The following is an 18,151-nucleotide window of genomic DNA, read 5'->3' on the forward strand; positions in this document are numbered from 1 at the left end:
CAAATCCAAGAGCTTCCGTTTTCCTGGGCGGGGCAGCGTCTGAGACTCAGTGCCGACCTGCCGGCCCAGCGGGTGCAGTCACTTACTACCTGATTAATGTTGGGGTTGGGGGAGTCATTAGCTCAATGGGGACCAAGAGTTTCAAGGGAACCAGACAGAAGCCAAGGAGGTGGACCAGTGGATTAGGGAAAGGGAGAGGAAAGGAGAAAGGGCTGTGAACAGAGAGACGGAGAGAGACTGGGGCTGGCAGCGCCAAGGCTACACCAGCGTGTCCCCCTGGGGGACGCTGTGGCTCTGAGTGGATGGGGTGCGTGAGGCGAGCGGGTGGGTCCAGCTGTGCAGGGCCGGCCTATCTAGGGTGAGCAGTGGTGGTCTGATTGTGTTTAGGTGCATGGCTGTCCACAGGCAGGTGTCTGCTGGTGACCCTTGTGTGTCTGGGTGTTTATCTGGCCCCAGGGTCTGACGTGGATGACTCTTGGCTGCTGGCGGGACAGTGTGTATCTGCCTCTGGACACTTCCGGCCACTTGGCCTGGGCCTCAGCCCTCAGTGCTGCCTTTTCCAGGCCAAGTCCCCATCCCCCCTGTCTCGGACTTCCCAGCTCCAGAGGTCACTGCGGCAGGCAGCAGAGAGGCTGCCAAAGCAAACCAGCCCCCGTGACTTGTAGGAAAGCAGCTGGGGGGAGGGGGCTGGGGCAGGCTTGGGACTGGGGCTGGGCTGGGGACATGGGAAGGGGCGGAGGCTGGAGCAGGAGTTGGGGTGCTGGAAGAGTCTGGGGCAAAGGCTGGGCCAAGTGAGGCCCGGCCTGGAACTGGGACTGCCTTGTTGTCCACCTGTGCTGGACAAGGGGTGCAGAGGCAGTGGGGGGTCTGGAGCTGGGGTGTTGGAAGGGTCCAGGACGTGGACAGGGACAGGTTAGGCTGAGCTGGGGCAGGGCAGGGGCTGGGCAGGAGGCAGGAGAAGCGGTTGGGTGGGCTAGGGCAGCCAGGCCCCTCCATGGGATTTCCTCCAATTCGTACCTCCTTCCTTCGGTCCTTGTAAGCAACCCCAATCTGCCTTGTCTGCCCAAACTCCCAGCCCTCAGGCCAAGCCTGTCCCTGCTCCCACCTCCCCTCAGACTGGCACACCTGGGCCCCCTCCAGGCCAGAGGCCGGTTGCTGGGCCGGCCTGGTCCAGCCCCTGCAAACCCTGCCCCACCAGCCAGGTGGCCTCCAGCGCTGCCAATCCCTTTGCCCTGCCCCTCCCCGCCCCTTCCCCCGCCTCTTGCCCAGCCCCCTCCTCCTCAGGTGAGGCAGCCAGGCCTAGCAGGCCCCACGCCGCTGCTGCTGCCGCTGCCGCTGCCTCCGGGGCCACCGCTGCGCGGGGCCACCATGCTTCTGCCCAGGCCTGGAGACTGACCCTAAACCGGCACCATCTCTCAGCTCCGTCCCCACCTGCTGGACCCCAGGGTAAGAACCAGGGTCCTCAGTTTCAGTCCTCAGGACATGGGTCCCCTCACCTGCACCCAACCTCATACCCTACCTCCCAGTAGAGTGGCTCCCAGGGCCCCCAAGAGTGGGCTGTCTGTCTGACTTCTCCCCAAGGACCTTGGAGTTGTAGCCCCACTTCTTCAGACTCCAAGATCAGGCCCCAGTCTCCTCCCTCAGACCCAGAAGACCAGGCCCCCATGCCCCTCCTCCCTCATAGAAAGGGTGCTGGCCCCCATCCCTCTCTTCCCAGGACTCAGGAGGTGAGGCCCCCAGCTGTCCTCCCTCAGACCCAGGAGCTCAGACCCTCATTCCCCTCCTCACCCAGGCCCAGGCATGGGGTCCCTCAACCCTGCAAATCCAGGCACCCCCGCTGGCTACTGGTCAGACACTGACCCCATCCTTGAACCCAGCCCAATCTGTGTCCGTGATCACTGCGTGTTCTGGCCAGGGCCCAGTCCCTCCTGCCTCCCTGGATGGGCGCCTGGGACTTGGGGGCACTGGGGCTGGGCTGGGCTCCCCAGGCCCTGCCTCCCTGCTCATCTCCCCACAGGTCCCACCCCGGCCCAGGAGGTCAGCCGGGGAATCATTAACTAGAGGCCGTGACATGGCGGAGAAGGAGGGTGAGTCCCCTTTCCCTGACTTGGGCTCTACCTGGCGCCCCTCCCTCTGTGCTCTCTTCCATCTGCCCCCTCAGAGACCCCTGTCTCTGGTACCCCTCCTGGGCCCATCCCCACCCACTTCTGAAGCCTCCTCCGCCCGATTAACTATTAACCAAATTTTCTGTGGGGCTGTGCCGTCCCCTGCCTCCCTGCCAGGGCATATGACCTTCCTGGCTCCTTGCCTCAGTTTCCCCTCATTCCCCAGCGATTTCTCAGCTAACCTTGGACCTGGCCTCGACCTGGGGCCAAGGCAAGCAGACTAGCTATCACCATTAAGGACACAGACTCTGGAGTCGAGTGCACAGGCCTGCGTTTGAATCTGCTTCTGCCACTTTTTTTTACTGTGCAATCTTGTGAAAGTCTGTTGTTTCTCTGGGCTTCAGTTTCCCGCTGGGTCAGGCATGGATCCTAATGCTGTCGCTTACCTACGCGAGGTTGTTGGGAGCATGGAACACACGTGAGGCACCAGTGTGGGGCTCAGCGTGTAAGACACATCATGCCATGTGCCAGAGCTGTCACGACAGAGGTCGGCTTGGAGTCCCACGGACCCAAGAGCCCCACCAATTCCTGACATTCTTCACACTGTGGGTGGATGAGCAGAGGGAGGACTTTGGACTTGACCTGGATGGATGGAGAGGAGAGAGACAACAGAGAAACCACTCCCCGGTGTGGCAGGCACTTGAGGGCTTGTGGAAGCCCCTGGCTGGGGCTCCAGACAGCCTGGCTCTCTCTCAGCCTCCTCCACACTTGGGAGCCTGGAGGGGCCCGGCTAAGGGTGGCCTTTCCTTCCCGCCCTCCCCAGCTGAGGCTGACTCCCTCTCTTCTTCCTGGAGCCAGGCTAGCTGGGTTCGGCCCCAGGCAGTAGCAGTTTCTAGCTGTGTGTCCCTGGGCAAGCAGCTCACTCTCTCTGGGCCTCGTTTCTTCCTCTGAAAAACAGAGACAGGGCTAACAGCGCACAGCTCGCAGGGTGGTGTGAGGATTTAAATGCCATGATTAGGAGGAAGCGTGGAGTGTGTTGGTGGACACGATCAGCATGGATCTCTGGCCTCCTGGAGTCTCAGCATAGTTGGCAAATCAGACCCCAGACCATTCAGCTGAGGCCCAGAGTAACCGGTCTCCCAGGGACTCAAGAGAAGGCCCTGCGCTCTTGCTGAGCAGATGGGCTGCAGAGCCCTGCACCTTGGTGATGATTCCTCCCCGGAGCCAACTGAAGGGAGTCACCAGGCCTGGGGCCTACAGGTGAATGAAAGACAAGCAGAGAGTGCCCAGAAGGGTGGCCAGAGCCTGGCCTGGGGACAGAGAGAACCGAGGCGCACTGGGCTCCAGCGCACCCCCAGGCAGCCCGGGCCGGGTCGTGGCGGGTAGTCCTGCAGTCGTGTCAGACCTGGACATGGAGGCTGAAAAGTTCTGGTGCTGCGCTTACTTGCTGGGTGACCCGGGGTAGGTGGCTGCACCTCTCTGGTCCTCCTTGCCTCGTCTGTAAACCAGGGATGGTGATTATGATACCGTCCTCATTAACAGTTGCAAGGATTTCAGGAAACTGCAGGACGGGGTTTGGACAGGGCTAGGGTTGGCATGCGCTTCTGAGAGCCGTTGTGGCTGCGGTTGTGTTAATGTTTGTGTCACCATTCTGCTGTTGAAGTACATATGCCCAAGGCCAGGTTCTTGTTGCTCCCTAGGGACTCAGACTCGGGAAAGGTGACATCTGAGTTGACACACAGGATGAGGAGAGAGTAGGTAGGTACGTCCGGCAGAGGGAGAAGCAAGGCTGACAGCTGGGGGTGACAGACTGCTAGGTGTGCAGTGCAGTGCAATGGCCAGTAGATAATTCAGTATTTCTGGGGGTAAAGTTGGAAAAGGAGCCGGGAGGGTGATGAAGTGTGCAAACTGGACCAAGGAAGGTCTAGACCAAGGTAAGCAGCAGGCTGATGCCTGGGCGGTGCTGGGTCTCTCCACGAGATGGCGCTGGTGGTTATTCTTTGTTTCTGTTTTCTAACCTGTATTTTACAAGTCCTGTGGTTTTGGTTGCTTTTGGGAAGCTCTATCAGTTCTCTGATAAGGATCCCTATGGCTATCTGGGAATTTGATGGAAAATGTTCAACCCCCCAAATCTCTAGTAGCCATGTTTATATCATACAGGGATTGGTACCATGGTCCTGAGGGTCTTAGCCTCTGTCCTGGGGGTCACTGGGGAGTCATGGAGGGTCCTAGGTAAAGAAGGGACAGGTTGGATTTGGTGTTTAGGAAGAGGCCCTAGGCTTCCGTGTGGAGGCTGGACCAGGAGAGAATGAACCCAGGGGTTGGATGGGGCAGGGGGGAGGGAAGGAGAGAGCTGAAAGGGGGACACTCCGAAGGCCTGTAACTGTGGGGAGAGTGAGGCGTCCTACAGATAAGGGACAGTCCTGAGGATAAGGGCCTCTGAGACGGGACCTGGGGATTTGGGGGGACACTGAGGCCAGTATGGGACATGGGAGGTGTGAGGGACCTATGGGATTCTAAGAGGCTGCAGGACCCCTGATCTGGGACTAAGGAGAGTCCCAGAAAAGGGAAACAGGCTGTGGGTGTGGGTAGGATAGACAGGAGCTGGGAGGCATGAGGGTGAGGAGGCCATGGCCACCCTGTGAACCCCAGATTTCAAGGAGTGTGTGGAGGGTCAGGGGATGGAAAAGTAGGAGGTGAATCAGGGTCAGGCGGTGTCCCCGAGGTCAGATGAAGAGAGACTTTTGTTCAGGAAGTTGGAGTTGGGTACGTTGAGGAGAGACATGGAGCTGTCAGTTGAGTGGAGTTTTAGAGACAAGGAGCCAAAGACATCACTTGTGAGGGTTTTGTAGCCACATGGTGGGGGCAGACGAACTGTCCTTTGGGAAGACAAGGGCTGCTTAGTGGCCCCAGAGGAGCAGAGTCAGAGCCTCAGGGAGGTCGGGGGCTTATTCAGCCCTATCCGCCCCCAAAGAATCACACAAAGATGCTGCCTCTTACACAGTGAGCACCCTTCCTGCCTCAGCAAAGGTACGCAGTGAGGACTCCTCTCACCCTGGGGACCCAGAGCAAGATACTTCCTGTCCCACCAGAGGCACCTGTTTGGGGGGTGCCCGAAGTCCCCTGAACCAGAGGGCTTGGAAGCAGGTTCTTCCTCTTACCCTAAGAGACACGGGGTGACAATGCTTCCCACTCCGGCAGAGGAACCAGAGCCTCTAGCCTGGGCTCTGAGTGGCCCAAAGCTCTGGCAGGCATATCTGAAAACAAAGGAACCAGGACTGGCCTGATGGCTCTGGGAGTGATGACCTCCCACTGGAGCGGGAAGATGGCTGGGGCCTCGGTGGGGACTGGGCCTAAGAGGCCCCCTCAGGGAGACAGCGGAGGGTAAGGGGGTCAGCCAGCAGGGGTGGGACCGGGCTGGCCCCCTGGGGCCTCTGGAGGGAGGAGTGCCCCACGGAAACGGCTGAGCTCTCAAATTCTGAAGACACCCAGACAATGGCCATCCCAGGTCCTACGAGGATGGCAGTCCTTCCAGGCACTGGCCTGGCCCTGTGCCCATAGCCGTACTTCCACGACACAGATGGGAGAGCTGGGTGGTCCTGCAGCCCAGGTGGGCCTTGCAGATGCTGAGAGAAGTCAGGCGCATACCCGGCCTGGCAAAGGCTCTCACCTGCCCTTTCTCTTTGGCTGTCCCACAGTCCCTAGCAAATGGGCCCCCGTTGCACTTGAGAATCAAATCCCTCTTCCCCTCAGGCTGCCAGGCTTCCCCAGCTGGCCCCAGCCTTGGCCCCACTGCCTTCCCAAAACTCATGCCTCTCTGGCCACATCCATGGCCTCTCTCACCGTCTCACACATGACATTTATTCTTGCCTCAAGGCCTTTGTCTGCGCTGTCCTCTCTGCCCGCTGTGCCCTTCCATGAGAGGTCTTTGCCCAGCTGGCCTCACCCTTCTGGTCTCAGCTTAAAAGTCACTTCTGGGGGGAGGCCCTCACTGAGCACCTGCTGCCCTCAACCTGCATTATTTTCTTCATAGACTCTGCCACCGTCTGGAAATGATCAAGTTCATTTCCTTGTTCACTTACTTATGTCTCCCTCTCACTTTATGCCCATGAGAATGTGGGTGTCATGAGAACCAGCATCTCATCTGTCTTCTTAGGGGATGAGTCCCCGGAGCCTAGAATGGTGCCAGGGACACAGTGGATGCTCAGTAGGATAACGAACGATTAAAGCCACATTTTACTGAGGGGAAAACAGGTCCAGAGAGGTGAAGGGAGTTGCCCAGGGCCACACAGCTCTGATGATTTGCAAGCATTTATTGAGAACTTGTTATCTGCCAAGTACTACAGCACAGGGAGGGGCAGCATGGCTTAGTGGTTATACACTTGGGCCCCAGCACCAAATCTACCCACGGTTCAGGATTCAGCACTGCCTCCTCCTGACTGAGTCATTTTAGGCAGGTGACACCACTTCTCTGAGCCTCGGTTTTCCCTGTCTGAAAAATGGGAATCTTCACAGAGATAAGGACTGAGTAAGAACGTGCAGTGCTGGGCACATAAAGCATCTGATAAGAGTTTGGCTATGATTATGTTTAAAAAGAAATTTAAAGTATTATCTTTGAAGGTGAGTGCTAGGTGGACACCCATAAAATAGATGAGGAGGCTGAGGCTCAAAGAGATGATGCCACCGGCCCAAGGTCCCAGATAGGAGTGGATAAGGCCAATATTTTTAAGTGAGGCTGGAAATTTCCAAATTTAGGTTCTCAGCCTCCAAGGGCAAATTTGACCTTGGAGCTGGGTCCTCTGGGAGAGCTCTGGTTTTGGTGGGTTCCCAGGGACAGGGTCTGGAACAGCAGAGAGAATTGAGGCAGTGAGGAAATGCCAACAGCAGGGATGAGAGCTGCCAAGAGGGCAAAGGTCAGGGGTCACAGCCCCCAAGAGGCTCCAAGAACCTCTGGGAAATTGAGCAGAAGTGAGAGGTCTAAGAAAAAGCACAATGTGACAAGGGAGAAAAGAAGGGCCACTTCAAGGGAGGAGAAATCCTTTACGTGCCAGGAGAGGAGGCTGGGAAGGTGGCAGCTGTCCCAGCCACGCCCCTTCCCAGCTGGAACCCGTTGAGGGCTGGACACCTGGTTGTCCTCACTGCAGGGGAGGGATGGCCCTGACAACTGCTCAGCCCCAGGAACCGGGCCCAGGACCCGGCAGGCTCAGGCATGCTAAGTTAGCCCTGGGGGGCAGGGCAGAGCTGGTCCCCTGCCCAAATCCTGCTACAGTGAGGACAGACCTGGCGGTGGCCCCAGCACAGTGTCTGTTGCAGGTGGCCGGACTGTGCCGTGCTGCTCTGGACCCAAGGTGGCAGCTCTCACTGTGGGGACCGTGCTGCTCCTGACAGGCATCGGGGCGGCGTCCTGGGCCATTGGTGAGAGTGGCTCCCTGCGCCTCTACCCTCCCCTGCCCCCTGCGGCCCCCTGCGGCCCCCAGCCTGCCTGCCCTCACCTCTGCCTTCTCTGCAGTGACCGTTCTACTCAGGAGCGAGCAGGAGCCACTGTATCCAGGTGAGTAGATTAGGCGGGGACCCTCTGGGGAGCCCCCACAGAAACCCGTACCTGGTGGGAACCCAATGAAAGGATTTTTGAATAAATGCACAAACGCCTGCAGAAATGCTGCTGGTGCTCATACACTCACATCACGGGCCTGCCCTGGACCACATGCTGCCCTGAGCACCTCGTTTATCTAACCTAGTGTTTTTCAGACTCTAAATGTGTTGCCCATTAGTGCATCATGAAATTAAATTAGTGAGTTGAATATCATATTTTTAAAAGTCTGATGATGATTAAATTAAAATAGCAGAGTGCATCTCTCTCAGTAAGAAAGAGCTTTGTTCATCTTTCTTTTGGTTTTATGAGAGTGGGACTGTTATTCTCTCCGTTTTCCAGAGGGGGAAACTGAGGCTTAAAGCAATGCAATAGTTTGCCCCAGAAAACAGAAGGTCAGGGTGACATCATAATGTAGAATGTCTCTTACTGCGGAGTGTGATCAAAACGTGTTTGAGAGGTGCTGGATGAATTCAGTGAACTTCCCAGCTCTCCTCGGAGGTAGCTGCTGTCATTATCCCCGTTTACAGATATGGAAAGTGAGGACCAGAGAGGACATGCTGCTGATGAATGATGGGGCCAGAAATTGCCCTTAGACGTGATTGGTAGAGATTGTCGGCAGGCAGGTGGGAAGGAAAGGCAGGTGGGAAGGAAAGGCCACATGAACAAATAGATGCAGAAACTGTGGAATGAATGAATACTTCCCCAATGCCACCTCCAACCTGCCATTCCACGGCCCAGGGCAGCAGGAAGAAGGAGGAAGTTGTGTGATGGGATGTATTTTTCACCCCCAGAAGCCTCATCTAGTTCCATTAAAAACTCAGCTCACATTAAGAGAAGAAATGAACAGATCAACAACAGGGTCCTACTGTTTAGCACAGGGAACTATATTCAATATCTTGTAATAGCCGACAATGATAAAGAATATGAAAAAGAATGTGTCTATATGTATAACTGAATCAGTACGCTGCACACCAGAAACTAACACAACATTGTAAATCAACTATACTTCGATTTAAAAAAAGAGAGAAGAAATGAACATCCAGACCAGGAAAGCCAACATCAAGGTCAACTACCATAGCCCGCACTCAGAGAGTATTAGTCTGTGCCAGGCACAAGCCTCAGGGCTTTGCAGATGTTCATTCATTAAATCCTCACCACTGCCCATTTTAATATGGGGAAATGAGGCATGGAAAAACCAAGTGACTTGCCCCAGGTCACTGGGATCGGGACCCAGGCAGCCTGGATCCGGCCCTTGTGTAGAACACTATCCTCTATTGTTTTTCAAGAAACAGCCGCGGGCGTTGCCATAGTGACAGCTAACACATGCAGGGCCCTGGCTGCAAACTTTGCACAACAGCCCTGTGAACTTGGGGCTGTTGTCATCACCCTGATTTTGCAGTTGGGGTAAACTGAGGCCCAGTGAAGTGGACTGACTTGTCCAAGCCCGCATGTCAAAAAAGTGGCAGGGTGGAGGGCTTGCATGCCTGTCGGAAGCCCCTCCATGGCTCCCTACCGCCACTGGGCTAAAATCCCAACTCCTGGCAGGTTCCAAGTCTCCTAGTGGGCCGCCCCTCTCCATCCTCATCTCACGCTCACTCCCGGCGCTCTCCGGTCTCCAGCCCACAGGCTGCTGTCAGGCCCTCAGCCTTTGCTCACTACCCCCTTTCCCACTCACATCCTGAGGCCAGTTTCAGGGTCCTGCACCATCACTGAGCTGACGGTGAGCTGAGGCTCACACCTGTCCTGCCCTCTCTAAGTCTCCGTGTCCTAGTCTGGAAACTTGGGGTAAGAATCGGAGGTGGTAATGATCCACGCAACACTTGGGTTTCAACCAACTTTGTTACCATTGGCTTTGGCATCTCACACTTCAGGTTTTAACTTTCCTGAGCGAGGCCTTTCGGCCCCCAGACTCTATGCTTCCCCTCCCCTACAGGCCACCCTGTCACCCTTAGGAAAACTCCTCACGCTCCCCATCCATCATTTATTCCTGGTGAATTTCAGGAGGGCAGAGGCATTTATTTTTACTGCCCCCGGACAGTGTCCAGTGCACAGTAGATACTGAGGAATCTCTGCTGAATGAGTAGCAGGAGGACAAATCACTGAGACGAACTAACTTGTCCCACGCCTCCAGCTGGAAGGTAGCTGGGCCATGATTCAGACCAGGCTCTGGCCAATGCCAGTACCCTGCCCTTCCATTGTACTTGGGGTTTTCAAAAACACTGGGAAATTCCAAAACAAACAAACAAAAACAGTCCAGAAACGATATTCCCCACCTCATTTTTCTGGGATTTTCACATCTCTAAATATACCAGATGAGTTGGTAAGCAAACCAGGTGACCCAGAACATACTTTGCATTGCTTAAAATAATACAAATAAGAATAAAGAGTTCCAAAGTGAGAAACAGTGGCACAGGATGTAGCTTTAAAAATACTTGGAGGGGGCATTTGATAATCCGTCCTCCCTCCCTCTCCCCTCCCTCCAAATACATCCATAAAGTGATAGTTCTTTCCTAAAACCTCATACTTTCTGGAAATCACATTTCTGGAGCCCTTAGAAGTCATTTAACAATAAGAATTCATTCCCACCCTCCCTTAGTGTTTCAAACCCCAAGTCTTGGTGTGGGAACTTAGGAGATGGTGGGTACCACCCAGCAGAGATGCCCAGCATCCCCTGTCCTGACCTGGGAGCAGGAGGCCATGACTAAGGCAAGCCAGCCAGAAAGCTGCTAGTCTGGGCTGAGGGTGAGTATATTTGGGCTGGGGGGCAGGTAAGGGTCAGTGTGAGACCCATGGAAAGAGCAGGGAGTATACAGGTCAGCAGGCCTGTATTCAAATCCTGGCTTTGCCTGTTCTTAGCTGTATCCCCCCAGGCAAGTATATCCTCTCCAAGGCTCAGTTTCCCCAACTGCAAGATGAGCTTAGAAATGATCTCTACCTCCCATGATGGTTGTGGGACTCCAGCTGTGACACATAGCATGGGGTCAGCCCACTGACACCTCCAGGAAACATAATAGCCTGTGTTATTATTACTGTGTTATTATTTTTAACCTTAAGGAGGAAAGTCACTTGAGAGGCTGTCTAGGGCAATGTTAAAAGCCTGGGGTTTGAAGTCACTCAGGCCTGAATGCAAATCCTCTCTCTGCCTGTCTCTGTCTTCAGCAGGACAGGGTTCTCCCTGGAAGTCCTGCCTCCCTTTGTCCAGATCTGTGACGAGGTGGGCAGACCACTCAGCTGGAGTGTGGCCTCGCCAAGTTCTTCCTAAGAGGATGCAAAATTGAGTTTGCACCAGATTCACTTTCCTAGAATGTGCTCTCTGAATACCAGCCATGCAGGCGGCTCAGGAGAAAAGGGGTTCACAGTTGATCTTTCCCCAAGCCTACTCCTCCCCCACTTCCCCATCTCGGCCAACAGCAGCGCCATCCTTCCAGTGGCTCAGGCTAAACACCTTGGAATTGCCCTCGACCCCTCTTTTCCCTCACACCCACCTCCAGTCTCTTTGAGCTCCATCTACAGACTCTGTCTAGAATCTAAACACTGCATCCCCACTGCCCCTGCTCAGGCCCAGCCTCCATCCTCTCCCTCCTGGACCATCACACAGCCTCCTCCCTGGTCTCCCTGCTCCCATCCCCACCCTCTATAGTCTGTATCCCACACACAGCCAGGGGGAGCCTGTGAACCCCTAAGTCAGATCAGGGACCTCCTGGCTCAGAGCCCGCCCCTGGCTACACCTCACTCCTGGGAAAAGCCAAATCGTCTTTTCTCCCATCTCCCCCGACACCCCCCACACCCCCCTTCTTGGAATCTTTGCACTTGCAGTTCCCTTGGCCCAATTCTCTGTTCCTTACCTGTCTTCACGACTCTCTTCCTCACCTCCTTCAGATCTGTGCTTGCATACCACCTGCTCAGCGAAGCTTTCCCTGCGCACCCATTGGCAGTGCAACCTCTCCACCCCCAACACCAGCACTCCCTTGTCTCTGCCAATCTTGATTTCTCTCCCTGGCCCCTTCTTTTGTGACACACCTATTTTACTTCTCTGTCCCATTCGTTATTCATCTCATCTATTGGCCTTGGAGCTCCGCAGAGCTTGGGGTTTTGTCTGATTTGTTCATTGCCCAAAATAGAGCCTGGTACATACTGAGTGTCTGCTAAATGTAAATAAATACACCAAAGGGCTGTGACTTGGCTTAGGGTCCTCTGGCCATGTGTGAGAAGCAGCCTGTGAAGGGCTGAGGGGGGCATCACTTGTCAACACAGTAAGCCCCAGGCATGATGGATTCCCCATAAACTCTCTCCAGCCTGCCTGTGTATCTCCACCCTACTTCTTCTCTTTTTTTTTAACCGGTGTCTGTCTCACCCACCCGTAGACTTTGGCTTGGTGAGGGCACAGCCCAGGGCTTTCTTGGTCATCTTTACCTCCCCAGCATCACCCTACACAGGACTGGGCATGGAGGATGTGTCTAGTTAACACTTGCTGAATGAACAGATGAATGAATACTGCATCCTCTGCTAGGAGAATTATCGTGCAATTTAGTGTGTATTCAAGGCTCTGACAAGTCCTCCAGAAAGGATAGATTTTTTTTAAGCTTGTAGGAAATCTATTTAAATATTTTGGCAATGTGATGTGTTAGTGAAGGGTCTTCAGGCTGCAGAAGACAAAAGGAAAAACTAAGAAACTGGCTAAACAAAAAGAGAAATGATTAACTCACTTAAGTAACAATTCTGGGTGTTCTTCAGGCCTGATCCATTAAGAGACTTTAAAAATGTTATCAGAAATCTCTTGGCCTTCTCTATGTAGGCTTATTTTTCCCCTCCTAGGGGCAAAGATGGGCCCCAGTAGATCCAGCTCGCATGCCATTCTCCTGGGAGCTTGGTTAAAACAGTTGCCCTCCTTCCAAATGTCTCAGCAAAGCTCCAGATTTCCAGCTCCCGGGCCGCCAGCTCAGGAATCCTGGTGGTGGGAAGAAGCCCCCGGGTTCCAGTGAGGCAGCCAGTCCCAGGATCCAGCTCGAGTCCTGGGCCCTTACAGACGCAGTCAGGGATGTGGGGGACCCTGGGTGCTCCGATCCGGCCTTTGGCGCCTCAAGACTAGGCACTTGCGGGCGGAGAACAGGCCAGGAGGGCTCGGGCGGGGAGGCGACCCAGGCAGCCGTCCTGTCGCCCTGCAGTGCAGGTCGGCCCGTCCGATGCTCGGCTCACCGTGTTCGACGAGACGGAGGGCACGTGGCGCCTGCTGTGTTCCTCGCGCTCCAACGCCAGGGCGGCGGGGCTCAGCTGCGAGGAGATGGGCTTCCTCAGGTACTGGGGGCGGGGGTGGGGGGGCCCCTGTGGGTGGGGGGCGCTGGGAGGGCGGGAGGCGCGGGCCTGACTCCCCCCCCCCCCCCAGGGCCGTGAACCACTCGGAGCTGGACGTGCGGACGGCGGGCGCCAACGGCACGTCGGGCTTCTTCTGCGTGGACGAGGGGAGGCTGCCGCACGCGCAGAGGCTGCTCGAGGTCCTCTCCGTGTGGTGAGGAGGGCGGCGGGCGGGTGGGGCGCACACCGCGGGTCCCACAGCCCCCGGGCACCCGCACCACGCTCCCCCCATGTGCCTTTCCTCAGTCTTAATTGGCTGATCATCCGTCTTTTGTCCCCCTCCGTGTCTCCATCCCTGCCTCTCTCACAGCGACTGTCCCCGGGGCCGTTTCCTGGCTGCCAACTGCCTAGGTGAGACCCTGGAAACTCAGAGCCCTCTTCTGAGACCCTCCCCAGGGCCAGGCCATGTACCCGTAGGTCCCCCAAAGATGGGGCTGTGTTTTCTCAGAGCCCCCCAGGGTGGGGCCATGTCCTCTCGGACCCTTTGGGGCAGGGGCTCCCGGCCTCCCACTGCCCCCTACTGCCCCCTCTCCCACAGACTGTGGCCACAGGAAGCTGCCCGTTGATCGCATCGTGGGAGGCCAGGACACCAGCCTGGGCAGGTGGCCATGGCAAGTCAGTCTTCGCTATGACGGAGCACACCTCTGTGGGGGATCCCTGCTCTCCAGAGACTGGGTGCTGACAGCCGCCCACTGCTTCCCTGAGTGAGTGTCTCCCACACCGCTGAGAGGGGAGGCAGGGGAACGGTGAGGTGGGGGCAGCTGTACCCGGGCAAGCTGCCACCCTCCCCTCCTATCCCTGGTAGGCGGAACCGGGTCCTGTCCCGATGGCGAGTGTTTGCCGGTGCTGTGGCCCAGACCTCACCCCATGGTCTGCAGCTGGGGGTGCAGGCAGTGATCTATCATGGGGGCTATCTCCCCTTTCGGGACCCCAACAGCGAGGAGAACAGCAATGATATCGCCCTGGTCCACCTCTCCAGTGCCCTGCCCCTCACAGGTAAGTGGGGGGGGGCATCCCTGGCCTGGGGACTCTGGGGGCCGGGAGGACAGACGAGGGGCTAGGCCATAGGAATCCATGGTGATAAGGAAGATGATCTTGAAGGGCACAAATTGGGCATTCACTAGACAGGAACAATTTGGTGCGGCCACTTTGGAAAAACCACATGGCAATTCCTCAAATAGTGAAACACGGAGTTACCATTTGGCCCAGCAGTTCCACCCCTAGGTGCATACCCCAGAGAAATGAAGACACCAAGCCACACAAAAACTAGTGCCCAATGCTCACAGCAGAGTCGTTCACAGTCGTCAAAAGATGGAAACATCTCAGATGTCCATCATCTGACCCGTGGATAAACACAATGTGTTAGATCCATACAATGGAATCATATGAGGCCTTATATAAAAAGGAATGAAGTCCTGATTCATAATACACAATGGATGACCATTTTAAGCATTGTGCTAAGGAAGAAGTCAGACACCAAGCCACCACTAGGATTTGGGATTCCATCTGTGTGATATGTCCGGAATAGGCAAATGTGTAGAGACAGAAGGTAGATTAGTGCCTCCCCGGGGCTGGCGGTGGTGGCATGGGGCTAGGGATGTTGAGAGGTCATAGGTAAAGGTGGGGGGGGGGGTGATGAAATGTCCTAAAATCAATTGTGGTGCTGTTTGCACCTTCCTCTTGCCAGGCAGGCCACTTACCTGTATCTAAAACCCCTCTAAAAACCAATGACTTGTTTCCTTGCTTTCAATGAGCAAGGCTCACCTGGGTGCCAACGTGTCTTTAACACCTCACCAACACGTGCCTTTTAGATAAGAGCAGACGGTGGGCTTCAGCTTTCAGAAGGCTACGATGGAGGAGGAGAAACAGGAGGAGGAGTAATAAGAATAAATAATGATTATTGATAAATGATAATGATGATGAAAGAATACAAGAATAATGATGGTGGGATGAACACTGATACTTACACACGCCTCCTGTGCGCAGGCACTGCTCTCAGCCTGTCCCAAGCATGCACTCATTTCGTTGTCACAGCCACCCGGGGAGGGTGGGTTCCCTTATGATCCTGTTTTCTTACAAGGGGAAAGGTCCCCACACAGAGAAGGTAAACAGTGCCCCCAATTTCCGCAACTGGCAAAGGCAAAGATTTGAGCCCTGGCTGCCTGGTGCTAGAATCCGTGCCTGTAAACCCCAGGCTGCACCGCCAGGGAAGTCAGTACCATTTTGTGGTTTGCATTATTCTTATTTTTATGATTATTTTCTTTTTAATGATCCATGGAAACTGCTTTTGTGTTTCAGAGTGTGAGACATGGTTTTTTTTTAAAACAAAACAAACCCTTCTCTTTAGTGAATGGAGTGAGAGGGTTAAGAAGACTGAAGTGGGGGAGTATCCAGGTGGATGGGCAGGGGTGGCCTGGGTTTGAGACACACGGCTGAGGGGGAACAGCATGGGCTTTGGGGTCAGGTACCTGCCAGCTCTGCGATCTTGGGCACGTGGCTTCACCTCTCCATGCCTCAGTTTCTCGCATCTGCTAGATCACTTCTGAGGGTTATTGAGACAGTGAAAAGGTGAATATGAGTCAAGAGTCATAGCCATGCCAACACTCAGTTAATATTAACAATCATTGCTATTGTTGTTTATTACTGTTACTACTTACGCGAGCATTTCCTATTAGCCAGGCATGCTATTCAACGCTTCACCAACTTGTCATGATACCCCTCTGGGGGAAAATGATTATTCTTTCTATTTTCCACTGAGAGCCCTGAGCTCAGGCTTCACCTGCCTGAGCTGTGTCACCTGTAGGCAGGGCTGCCAGGACCTCTTGTGTGGGTTGTGCACTGCACAAGGACATTACCTCTCAGGGACGCCCTTCTTCCCATGGATAGGGTAGACTGGTGTATTTCTTATGATTTTTTGACAGGTGGAAGTCCAGTATCTCAAGATAGGGTGCCTGTTTAAATTTCTCACACAGGCACCCTCTAGGCAAGGGCAGCTCCATGGGCCATCGTTAAGAACACAGGCTTGGAAATTGGGCCAACCTGGATTCAAATTCTGGCTTGGTCATTGACTCATTCTGAGCCTCTGGATAAGTGACATGGCCTTGTCCCCCTCTTTAAATGGGGGAGCCCCTACCTCCCTGGGCTGATGGGATAGTAGAGGAAGTGACCCAGGAGGGCACCTAGTACATAGTGAGCGCTCAGTAGAAGGCAGCTGCTGCTGTGGTTGTTGTAAAATAACAGAGGAAAGGGCGGGCACGGGGCACTGGAGCCAGCTGGACGGAGGTGTGTCCCAGGAAGAGCAGGCCAGCAGGGCCTGGACCAGCATGGTCTCTCTTACAGAATACATCCAGCCCGTGTGCCTCCCAGCGGCCGGCCAGGCCCTGGTGGACGGCAAAATCTGCACTGTGACTGGCTGGGGCAACACACAGTACTATGGTGAGTCCGGTCCTCTGCCCGTCAAGCCACCATTAGGGAGAGTCTGAACCGGGCTAGGGACGGGCAGTGGGCCTGGTTGAATGCCTCTTGGCCCCAGGGTGTAGGGACACTGAGGAGTCCCGGGGGCCACCAGGAGGGAAGGGGAGTGTGCATGCTCCCCAGCTTCGGCCAGCCTTGCCCGCACACCCCCAGGCCAGCAGGCTGGGGTACTCCAGGAGGCCCGAGTCCCCATAATCAGCAATGATGTCTGCAACGGCCCTGACTTCTACGGGAACCAGATCAAGCCCAAGATGTTCTGTGCCGGCTACCCTGAGGGTGGCATCGATGCCTGCCAGGTGAGGGACTACGGGGGGCAGCACCAGCCGCGGCCTCTCCAGGGCTGGAGACACAGGGCAGTGGGCAGATGGGCTCCCTGTCTCAGGGCCAGAAGGCTCTGTGACCATGGCCCACGGCCACCCGAGGAGGGCCTCCCGGCCAGCCATCTTGGTCTCCAGCCAGGCCTTCCTTCCCACACCAGGGCGACAGTGGTGGCCCCTTCGTGTGTGAGGACAACATCTCTCGGATGCCACGTTGGCGGCTGTGTGGCATTGTGAGCTGGGGCACCGGCTGTGCCCTGGCCCAGAAGCCAGGCGTCTACACCAAAGTCAGTGACTTCCGGGAGTGGATCTTCCAGGCCATAAAGGTGAAATTTGGGCCCAGAAGGGAGCCAGAGGGCGGGATGGTTTGGGACTCTCAGTGGGGGAGGGGAGGCAGGGTTTTCCGGAAACCTATGCTCAGGCCTATAAGAGGGAACAGATCGCTTTCAAAGGGCTCCTGGGGAGAGGAAGTCAGTTGTGGGACTTCGGGGGAAGCCTCTCAGACCTCAGAAGCCCCTAGTTGTCTTTCCCCAGACTCACTCCGAAGCTAGCGGCATGATGACCCAGCTCTGACCTGTGGCTTCTCCTCGATGCACATGCCTCCAGGGCCTGAGCGGATCTCAGTGGCTCCAGCCCCACATGATGGGGTTCACCCTGGGCCAGGGATGGAACATTTTTCTTCTTGGGCCCAGCCCACAGGTCCAAGGATACCCTCCCTTCAAGGTCCTCTCTTCCACAGTGGCGGGCCCACTCAGCCCTGGGACCACCTGAGCCTCACCCTCCTGATCCCCATGTAAATATTGTTCTGCCGTCTGGGAACCCCCATCTAGTGCCCTTGATGACAGGATGCTCTTTAAATAATAAAAATGGTTTTGATTAATGTGGTCTCTTGAGTTTGCAAACACAAGCAGCAATGAGGACATTTTGAAGGGAGGGAAGAGAGCAATTCGGGCCTGGCACACATCAGACAGGGAGTGTGATCCTCCAATTACCACTGGCTTAAGAGAAAAGATTTTAAGTGGTTCGCTTAACTGGAATCCAGGCTTCAGGTACTGCTGGATCCAGCTGCTCAATTATTTTTCTTCAGGACTGTGCCTCATTTCCTCTCTCAATCTGCTTTTCTCTGTGTCAGCTTTATTTCTAAGCAAGTTCTCCTACAACCAGGGATAGAGATGTCCCACCAACCCACCCAAACTCTAGGCTTATGTGCCATGGACTGCCTAGCAGCCCCAGTGGAAAAAGAATGCTTCTTTCCCAATAACTACAGCAAAAATGCCCCAGGCTTGGCTCTCACAGGACAGATTTGGGTC

At 55.3% G+C, this 18,151-nt stretch overlaps 1 protein-coding gene across 1 annotated transcript; it reads left to right on the plus strand.

Annotated features, from left to right (window-relative positions):
- The first annotated feature begins 1,282 nt into the window (after nucleotides 1-1,282).
- HPN (hepsin) lies at nucleotides 1,283-17,721 on the plus strand. Its single transcript, XM_031456900.2, has 13 exons — nucleotides 1,283-1,446; nucleotides 2,018-2,087; nucleotides 7,419-7,520; nucleotides 7,615-7,656; nucleotides 12,864-12,993; nucleotides 13,082-13,204; nucleotides 13,361-13,401; nucleotides 13,589-13,754; nucleotides 13,856-14,046; nucleotides 16,390-16,485; nucleotides 16,678-16,820; nucleotides 17,003-17,167; nucleotides 17,376-17,721. Exons 2-13 carry the CDS (start codon nucleotides 2,072-2,074, stop codon nucleotides 17,412-17,414), a joined length of 1,254 nt encoding a protein of 417 aa, XP_031312760.2. The 5' UTR covers nucleotides 1,283-1,446; nucleotides 2,018-2,071; the 3' UTR covers nucleotides 17,415-17,721.
- The last annotated feature ends 430 nt before the right edge of the window (nucleotides 17,722-18,151 follow it).

Source organism: Camelus dromedarius, chromosome 9 (genome assembly GCF_036321535.1).
Source record: "Camelus dromedarius isolate mCamDro1 chromosome 9, mCamDro1.pat, whole genome shotgun sequence".
Lineage (NCBI taxonomy): Eukaryota > Metazoa > Chordata > Mammalia > Artiodactyla > Camelidae > Camelus > Camelus dromedarius.

What these genes read in the sequence shown, in the direction of transcription:
- HPN (XM_031456900.2), top strand. An exon ending in GGCGGCGTCCTGGGCCATTG is followed by an intron (nt 7,521 to 7,614) that starts GTGAGAGTGGCT and finishes CCTTCTCTGCAG; the next exon opens with TGACCGTTCTACTCAGGAGC. An exon ending in GAGGAGATGGGCTTCCTCAG is followed by an intron (nt 12,994 to 13,081) that starts GTACTGGGGGCG and finishes CCCCCCCCCCAG; the next exon opens with GGCCGTGAACCACTCGGAGC.